The sequence below is a fragment of the Ctenocephalides felis genome, unplaced genomic scaffold, assembly GCF_003426905.1.
Source record: "Ctenocephalides felis isolate EL2017-DRISC unplaced genomic scaffold, ASM342690v1 CF-g0.4_SCAFFOLD_01886, whole genome shotgun sequence".
Classification (NCBI taxonomy): domain Eukaryota; kingdom Metazoa; phylum Arthropoda; class Insecta; order Siphonaptera; family Pulicidae; genus Ctenocephalides; species Ctenocephalides felis.
In genome coordinates, this window is record NW_020538040.1 from 6,483,305 (window position 1) to 6,493,615 (window position 10,311).

Sequence of the window (10,311 nt, forward strand, 5' to 3'; positions counted from 1 at the left end):
CACACCGGGAAGTCCTCTGAGTTATCACAGCGATGCTGATGACAATCTTTCCGAGGTTGACTGCAATACCAATCAGCAATTGGCAGAAGATGAAAATAGTGCTGTCGTTCAGAATGGTAAAGAAAACAATGCCCAGAACAATATGTTAGCAGCAACGCAGGAAAAGTCATAAGCCGCCTAGTAAACGCAAAGCTGGACCACCTGATAGTGCAGGATTTTTGCAACCCGGATATTGGTCTAGGTAAGTCGATCTATGGAATTCTATAATAGTAATAAATATAGTTTTATATAAATAATAGTATAAATGTAGTTTTTTCACAAACTGTTATGTACGGGTAGCTAAATTGATATTTGTTTCGAGAATAAACTTGAGTAAACTCTTAAATTTACTCAACTTAATATAATTCCTAATTGAAATGAAAAGCAAAGAGATTGTTGTGATAAAAAAAAATTATTGGGAAAGATATAAAAATGATTTTTTAATGCTATCACAACTCATTTAATTTAAAATTTTGATATATATGTTTAACCTAAATAATAGTTTTTAATATATTCTTCTTAGTTTTTCTAATTTAAATAAATTTATAAAGACCTAAATAAAAATCAAAAGTTATATGAAGAAAATAAAAAAAATATTCCAAATCCAAATATTTTTAATACATTTTTAGTTTGCTCGCCAGTAGAATTCCTCTTTTAAAAATGTCAGAATTGTAGAATTTATGTTGAAAGTTTATGTGAATAATAATACAACCGTTTATGCAGAAGGATGAAAACAGACTGACTGATTATATATTCTTTTAACTAATCACATTCATTACAAACATTATTAACAACCGCTTGTTTTATATAAAACAAAAGACAAACATATATACATAAACATAGTAGACAGAGAGCGTTTAGTATCAAACTTCAACAAGAATTTGGTCATTAGTATAGTTATTTTTTTATACAAAAATGTTCCTCAGTAAGGTCCTTTTTGGCTTTCTGAATTAGCGTTTTTTTTCCCTAAAAATGGCAGAATTAGCTCGTAAGTAGAGTTCTTTTTTAATATCTGAATTTGCTCGTCAGTAGAGTCCCTTTTTGGCTTTCTGAATTTGCTCGTCAGTAGAGTTCCTTTTATCTAAAAATGACAAAATTTGCTCACGAGTAAAGTTTCCATTTTTCCTGAAAATGGCGGCATTTGCTCGTCAGTGGAGTCCTTTTTGGCTTCTAGTTCTATTTGATAATTTGATCATCAGTAGTTTGTTTTTTGGGTTTCTTTTGCTCGTCACTATAGTCTTTGGGTTTCTAGTCTGATATATAATTGGTCGTCAGTAGAGTTTTTTTTGCCATTTTAGTCCGATATATAATTTTCTCGTCGGTAGAATCTAGTTTGCAATTTAATTTGCTCATTAGTGGACTTTTCTTCTAGATCAAAATTAAGGTTTGCTTGTTAGTAGAGCCCATTTTTTCAACTTCTAGTTTATAATTTAATTTGCTCGTCGGTAGAGTTCCTTTTTTATCTTTAGTTTTTAATTTTGCTCGTCGGTAGAGTTCCTTTTAAAACCTTCTAGATCAAAATTACAGTTTGTTCGTCGGTAAAGTTCTTTTTCGGGCTTCTACTTTGCAATTTAATTTACTCGTCAGTAGAGTCCCTTTTTCGGGTTTCTAGTTTGCAAATTCATTTGCTCCTGAGTAGAGGCACTTTTTCATACTTCTAGTATGATATGTAAATCGCTCGTCAGTAGAGTCCTTTTTGTAGGCTACTAGTTCGATATATAATTTTCTCGTCAGTTTTTTTTTTTCGCTTTCAATCCGATATATAATTTTCTCGTCAGTAGAGTCCCTTTGTTGAGCTTCCAGTTTGATATTTAATTTTGTTGGTCAGTAGCTCTTTTTTGGTCTCCTGATGGATACATGATTTGCTCGTCCTTGTTGGGGCTTTTAGTTTGATATATAATTTTTATTTTTCCTAGTTTGCTCGTCAGTAGAGTCCCTTTTTTGGGCTTCCATTTATTTAATTTTGTTTGTCAGTAGAGTCCTTTTGTGGGCTTCTAGGCGGATATAGAATTTTTACTACGTTGAAGTGTCCTTTTATGGGATTTAAGCCCGATATATAAGTTGCTTGTCAGTAGAGTCCTTTTTGGGCTTTTAGCCTAACTTATAATTTTTATCTTTGGGGGCGTTCATTAATCACGTGAGGATTTTAGGGGTAAGGAGGCTTCGACAAAAAAATCACGAAAAATCGCATTGGTGGAGGAAAGGGTGTAGTAATATATCACGTGTGTTTTTATCAAAATTAAAAAAAAAATTTTTTTTGTAAATTCAAAAAATTTGTTTGGAAATTTTACGTAACTAAAAATACACAAGATGTTTGTTGGGGGTGGGGGTAATTTTAAATATCACGACGTGTATCACTAAGGGGGAGAGGGGATCTAAAAATTCCTAAAAAAATCGATCACGTGATTAATGGCCGCTCCCTTCCTAGTTTGCAATTTAATTTGCACGTCTCTTAAATTCTGGACATATTATATGTTAAGGGGGTCTTCCTATGTGACGGCCTGTTTTTTAGGGATATTTTAGGATTTTTTTTCTACGACCAGTAAATATTTAGAGCTTCAAGTTCAACATATATTTGGACAGTATAAATATAAAATTTCAGCTAAAAATATTCAGTCAAACTAGAATTACAGCGCTCTGAACACCTCCGCCTCGAAAAAAAGAGCTCCCACTTCCTCCACGATTCCGGCTAATCGGCTCATCGGAAAAAAAAATAAACGGCGTTTTAATTTGTAGGCTTAAAAGCACGGAATGACCTATAATCAAATGGATATAAAAAAAATTGGATTTTTGATAGACATTTGAAATAAAAGTTGCAAATTAGGCGTTTTTTTTGTTTTTTGCTATAAAAAAATCGAACTTTTGCCCTGTAAATTTCAAGTAATTCGGTTCAGCCGTTTCTGAGATACAATGGAGGAAAGTTTGAAAAACACAGTTTTGAGAAAAACGCGTTTAAGTCCATATTTGCCACATGATAAATAAAATGTTTGTTTTTTAACTATTCAGTTTGGTTTATTAACATTGAGTATCTCGGTCACCGAAGTGTATTTAGGCGCATTTATGACGCTAAAAGATTATTTGTGTAAAACGCATATATGCTGCGCTCGTCCTCAAAGGGTTATTTTACTCGCCATTATTATGATCTAGGTCGAAATTTAATTTTCTTATCAGTAGAGTCCTTTTTTCAGTTTTCTGACTAGTTTTTGTAAATTGCCCTAAGACAAACTAGTCGCTCACACCTTGTAAATCATCCCATTATCTTCTTTCCAGTGTAAAAATGTGCTGCGGCACATTCTTCAAGGGCGCCGGAAACGAGCTGGCGATAGACATGACAAACTACAAGCCGTGCAGGAATCACCATTCCTCGCAAAAGCGCCAAAAATCCGTCGAATCTACGACGACGACGACGACGACGACAGACGTCGTGGTCGCCTCATCAGTGCTGCCTTCAACTAAAGATAAGGTATTTAGTGATAATTCCTCAGACTCAGGTTATGACGAGTACAGTAACCAGGAGAAAAATAAGGAGAACTCCGAAGACACGACCAACAACCAGGGTAATAAACCGTCTGCACCAGCGGCGGCGGCGGCGGTGGCGATGGCGACACCCGGTGGGGCAAAAGTACTTAGCATCGACAAAGTCCTCATCAAGCCGAGTTTTGTGCTGAACGGCGCCACTGTGAAGGTCAGTCCTGGTAATCTCGTTAAGCAGAATAACATAGTTGTAATTAAACCTAAGAAGCAGGTCGTTGCATTAGGCAACACCTTCATCGTTAAGTCTCCGACGCCTATTACGACACAAGTACAACAGGCAGCCAATTAATATTATAGACACATTTTCCATTAAACATCCCATTTTATTTTTCTGTTTGTTTTTCCTAATGTATAAATATGTACATTTGCGATGCAATTTATTGCCACTAGTGATGTAAGTATTACAAATTGTACATGTGAAATAATATTCTATGACGTGAGAGGCTGGCGATGTAGTTAATTATAAAAATTAATAGGTTGTATACATAATTTTATATTAAAGAAAGTCATAAGTCTCGAAATTGCAATCGAAGTGCAATATTTATCAAAATTTAATTCATTTACAATGACAAATATTACAATTTCGACTGAATTTTTATTAGACTAATGTAGAATATAATTTATTTAAATTTTAAATTAGATTTTAAGGTTTTATGTTCATGAAGGATTAATTAATTAAATTAAGTTGGAAACTATTTGTGGATATCGTGATAAATTGTATGTAACAATATGATTGAATATTACGTGAACGATTTTATTAAATTACATCGTATCATTTATTAAGGGGTAACACCACTGTCTAAGAAAATCGAGGTATTTGTTGAACTTTTAAGTACAACAATAAATTATTGTAAAACAAATTAATATCGCGTCTAAAACGTGTTTTTTGTCTTTATTTCGGAGCGGAAAAAGTATTAATTGGAGAAAGGTATTTTTAAAGTAACAAAATATTTTTTATTTAAATTTTTGCGAAATTGTTGGCGTCAGGTTGTATTATTTGAAGTCCATTCGTCGATTTAAAAAAAGTACATTTCGACACCTCATGTGTGTCATCGTTCAGCCAATCAAACCAGGACACTGAAAACATTAGTAATAGTTTTTAAAACTCGGGAGTCTTCTTATTCAAGAGTTATTATACATTCAAGTAAAATTTTTTTATTTATGCGAAATTGTTGGCGTCAATTGGTATTATTTGAAATAATTTGCACCCTATTCGTCGATTTAAAAAAAGTACGTTTTGACACTTCATGTGTGTCATCATTCAGCCTATCGAACCAGGAAACTTAAAACACTAATAGTAGTTTTTAAAAACTCATGTGTCTTCAGTTTTGCTTAAATGTTTTAAAAACTCTTTTAAAAACTACTTTTGGTATTATTTTTTGTTCTGCTTAAGTAAGTAAAAATTGTCAAATTTTCAAAAAAAAGCATCTTAAATTTTTGTTTATAAAAATGTTGGTTTCAATTTGTATTGTTTCAAATAATTCACAGCCGTCGATTTAAAACAAGTCCTTTTCTCTACTTCCAGTACGTTTAGATACTTGATGTGTGCCATCATTCAGCCAATCAAACCAGCCAAAACAAAAAATTTAAACACTAATAATAGTTTGTAAAAACGTAACGTTGATTGGACTTTTTAAAAACTTCTATTAGTGCTAAATTTTTCTTTTATTTTGGTTGGCTGAATGATGGCACACATTGGGTGTCAAAACGTACAAAATAAAAAAAAATTCATTGTACATGCTTTTAGCTACAGAAAAGATTTTTAAAAATATTGTTTTTCGTGTTCTAGATGATTTTAGTAAAATCGTCAAATTTTCAAAAAAACGTCTTAGTTTTTTTTAGAAACTTTGTCAAATTGTTGGCGTCAATTTGTATTGTTTGAAATAATTTGCAAACTCATTTAAAAAAAAAGTTAAAACAAAAACATTCTCTTTAATCTTACTTTTTTTAATTTTTGCGAAATTGTTGGCGTCAATTTGTATTATTTGAAATAATTTGCAATAATTAAGTGTAACAGTTTGTCACTTATGGCAACACTAGTGAATTCGAACTGATATTAATATTCGGACGCTTGTGCTATTTTGAGGTTAGGTTTTGAAAGTTATGGTGCCAAATGCTCGTTTGAACAGCTTTTTGGCAGTTTGTGACTACCATATCATAATTATTTTCAACAAAAGATACCCGTACATAGCATAACTGTTTTATCCCGAATCAAAATAATAAACATTCTCTACGCGTGTTCCTGTTCAAATACTTATTTTAAACATATTGTAACAAATTTATAAAACTATATCTTTGCTATATTCGATCGAATTCTAAATCATAACCTCCAAATGGCACAAACTTTGAATGACGGTGTTACCATAAGTGTAACTTTTTGGTTTCACTTATGGTAACACTTGAGTGAAGTCGAACTAATATTAATATTCTGAAGTTTGTGCAATTTTGAGGTTTGATTTGAAAATTGGCCACTTTTAATCAACTATCGAAAATGTTCTACGTACTTCTGTTCAAAAACATTATTTTAAAAATATTGTAACATTCGAATGAAAAAAATAAAAATTATTGGAAATATACTGCCTGCAATTTTGAAAAATCGTATTTTGAGAAAAACGCATTTAAAGTTTTGAAATAGACATTTTTTTTTTTTTAATAAAAAGTTTAATTTTTTATTACTACTAGTATCCTGGTATCTAACCTCCAAATGTCTCAAATGTCTAATAACAATGTTACTATAAGTGCAACTTTTTTTTCTCTTATGGTAACAATTCTCTTTTCTCAAATTTTCTATTAAAGCCTTTTTCTTGAATTCAAGACAAATACATTTTTGATTTAAGAACAATTGTTAGTGTATTTTAATACTAAAAAGCTCGTAAATCCAACAAAAAAAATCTGTTGGGTATGAAATATTTCCCACGTGCTCTAAAAGGTTCAAAATATTTTTCTGTGCAAAAAAATTATTTTTAGGTCTCAAAAACCCTTAAAAAAATTGTTTTTACAACACTGGTGTTACTCCTGTTTACAACAAATCAGCAAAACGAGATTCAATTCCTAAGGCGACACGTTTTTTGTTTTAAATTGTAATTATTTACAATTTTATGAACGTGACAATTTACAAATAAACTATCAGTCTATTCTATTCATCATATATATTATTATTTTACATCAATTCAAATATCGAATCGTTGTTGGATCTCATGTTTATTATTTCAATTTTAAAGGACAAAATGTGTGTACAATATTTTGTTTTACCTACAAAACTCTTAGTTTCTAAGTCTTAAGCGTGAAATTCTTTTAATTTGTATATTTATGTGTTTTATATATATTATATTTATTGATATTTATAATAATACTTATTAGTCGTGACGATGATGAATGATGATGATGATGATGATGTCCCTTGATTTATTATTATTATTATTATTATTATATATTGTGTATATACTGCGTACCAGTAGAAAAGTCAAGTTATTAATTTTCTATTGTAAAAAAAGGATTCTAGTAAAGTTAATGGGTTTCTTTTTTAGTCAAGAGAACTTTGCTAGTCTTTTTGATTGCAGGAGGAAAATAAATGATACTCAATTGAGAGAATAAAAGCACTGTAGTAGTAAATGATTTTGGAAATCGTTTTGAGGATGTTTTGTTTCGGGGGATTTTTTGTTGAAATTAACTTGTGTAAATTTTTTACCATCGTAAAAGCTTTGTTTACTATTAACCCTTTCGGCGGCATCCGAGTGGAAAGGGTTAATATTGAAATATTCCTTGTTGCTATATATAGTAGTGTTTAAGAAAGTTTTGAAATGGTTTAGGGCAAGGCACAAAGGTCCAATTTGACTTAATTTGTTCTGCTCGTATCTCGAAACAATTTTTTCGATGTTCTAATTGTTGCAACTTTTTTTTGAAGGTGATCCTAATTTTTCTAGAAAACTTTCCTACTGGCTCTAAGCTCGTATCTCGAATTTTGCTCGTATGTAGAGGCAACGAATCACTTTTTTGACGACTCGTATCACAAAAGCTCGTATGTCAGAGTACGTGCAATCATATTTCACTTACATCACAACAAATAAAACAGAATCTATCAATTTTTTTTCTGTCAATTTTTTTACATCATAAAAGGTTCAATATTTGATATATTTTCCAAAATTATAATTTAAATAAAGTAATTATTATTATTACACTTTTATTTTATTTCATTTTGTATTACGAACAAAAAATTTTAATCAAACTTTTTTTTGAGTAATTGTTTGTTTTCAACGTTTCGAAACTGCATACGTTTCATCTTCAAATTTTCTGAATAAAATTGTCGATAAAACTGAATCCGGTTTGAATATTAGTTCAAAAAAATTTGGTATTTTCACTACATTTCTAGATATTTAACAAAAAATAATAATTGACGTTTCGACACTCGATACGTTCCATCTTCAGGTTTTCCAAATATTTTTGCCTGAATCGTTGAGAAATTAGTAAAAAGATACGTTTGTTTTGTATTTGTCTTATTTTGTGTTTCGAACAGAAAATTTAATAAATACATGACTGCGTTTTTTTAAGTAAATATTTATTTACTACATTTCGAAACTAGATACGGTCTATCTTCAGATTTTTTATAATTATTTTTGTTTGAATCTCTGACAAATTAGGGAAAATAAATGTTTATACTGTATTTTGTTATGTTATGTTAGGAACAAAAAAATCGAATTAAAAACTGTTTTTTCTAAAGCAAATGGTAATGTTCGACGTTTCGAAACTAGATATGATCCATCTTCAGATTTATTTTTGTTTGAATCTCTGACAGATTAGGAAAAAGATACATTTGTTTTGATGTTTTTTATTCTGAGTTTGGAACAGAAAATTCAAATTAAGCACTTTTAAAATAATGGTAATTACCGACGTTTCGGAACTGGGTTAGGTCCATTTCCTAATTTCAAAAAAAATCTTGAATCTCTGGCAAACTTAAAATAGAAACGTTCGTTTTATTTTAGTTTGATTCTGCAACAGAAAATTCAAATTGAAAACTGCTTTGTTAAGTAAATGGTAATTTATGACGTTTCGAAACTAGATTAGGTCCATCGTCAGGTTTTCTAAAAATACAAACTTGATTCCGGAATCAATATTAGTAAAAAGAACACATTTTATAAAACAAATACATAACCTAAAATCGGAGTAGAAATCCTTGTAGAAATATGAAAGACCTACCTAGAATAAATCGTGCATCCTGAAGAACTCTCTAAAAAATTGCATGCAATGCAACTTTTGGTGCATTTTTTTTACAAAATCTCTCATAACTTTTCAACCGGTGGTCCAATTTAAATGAAACATTCGACAAATTTGTACAGAATTAAATAATTTATAATATTGTCTATTATATCAAAGCCATACAGCAACTCGGTATACTTTAAAAAGGATCCTCTGAGCCGTGCCTTAGCCTACATCAAAATTTTACCAGTAGTAATATACAAATTTAAAAAAATCAAATTAATATGTTAGTAAATGAATTTTTAATCGTTTCATAAAAATCCTCCAAACATTACATCCCAAATAAATATTTTATTAATAAATTGCATATTCGATATTTATACGACACAAATATAAATATAAACCAGGTTTCCCGATTTAATATCTTTTTGGTACAAAAAATACTTGACTAAAATTTTTTACTATTTATTCTTTCAAAAGCGAAATATATTTATAAACTTCAGTTATTTTGCAAAAAAAAAAACAAACACTTCCATGATGATATATAATAATTTTTGGTTTCAACAATGTACAGATTTGTTCCATTCACACGAAAAAAAAATTGTTTCATTTCTTGTCGAGTGGAACAAATCTATGTATTAACACATATCAATTTTATTTTTGTGAACGTATCTATTTTTTTAGAAAAAAATCCTGTATTCCTCGATTTAAAAAAAATGTTAGTGCTTTCAAAGATTCAGTATAACTGAAGTTTATGAAACACACAAAGTCGTAGATGTGAAATGTCATAAATGTATATTTGCTGTTTTTGTACATTTTTTATAAACATGTGCATGAATATATAAAAATTTATATATAAATAACAGTTCACAATAAAACATAAAACTTGAAAAAAAAAATTATACAACGGGTCCAAGCAAACTTGACACAAAAAATGAATAAATATCAAAATAACACCACCAAAATTTTTATTCCCTTGACATCGATTTTTTTTTTAGACCATGAACATGTTTTTAAAAATCCAACACAATCAATATGAAAACAATATGCCTTTATTTTTATGAAAACAGATTTTTACTGAAAGGAGTATTTGTATTTATTAAGGTCTAAAAAATAAGAGAATAGAAAATGTTGATGTATGCTTTAATATATATATTATATATATGAAATGGGAATTAGTGCATTTATATTATTGACAAGAAAGCCACATACACACACACAGTCATGAAAAAGAAGAAAATTAATCGAATATCGATCGTTACCCAAACAAAAGTATAAAATATGTGTTCATTATGTGTACAGAAATAAAAAAAAGTTGAGAATTATATAATATTAACACACTGGGATGAAATTTTGCACTATTTAGTGAAATATTGTGCAAGAGACGTTTCGAGAATGTGGTTCGTGCCATCAACGTTTCATAAGAGATCTATGCTTGTACTCGGAGGCAATAGATGGCACTTGTGTTTAACTTTTGCGTCTGAGTAAACATTTTTGTGAAGAAACTTAATTAAATATTTAAATATTGCAAAAAAGAGTGCATAT

The 10,311-nt window shown here is 29.9% G+C and overlaps 1 protein-coding gene across 1 annotated transcript; it reads left to right on the plus strand.

The window, feature by feature from the left end:
- The first annotated feature begins 157 nt into the window (after window positions 1–157).
- Window positions 158–4,092, plus strand: LOC113378186. Its single transcript, XM_026618717.1, has 2 exons — window positions 158–241; window positions 3,310–4,092. The coding sequence occupies exon 2, from the start codon at window positions 3,317–3,319 to the stop codon at window positions 3,860–3,862; it is 546 nt and encodes a 181-aa protein (XP_026474502.1). The 5' UTR covers window positions 158–241; window positions 3,310–3,316; the 3' UTR covers window positions 3,863–4,092.
- Window positions 4,093–10,311: the final 6,219 nt, after the last annotated feature.

What these genes read in the sequence shown, in the direction of transcription:
- LOC113378186 (XM_026618717.1), top strand. Translation starts at nt 3,317, where the DNA reads ATGTGCTGCGGCACATTCTTCAAGGGCGCCGGAAACGAGCTGGCGATA.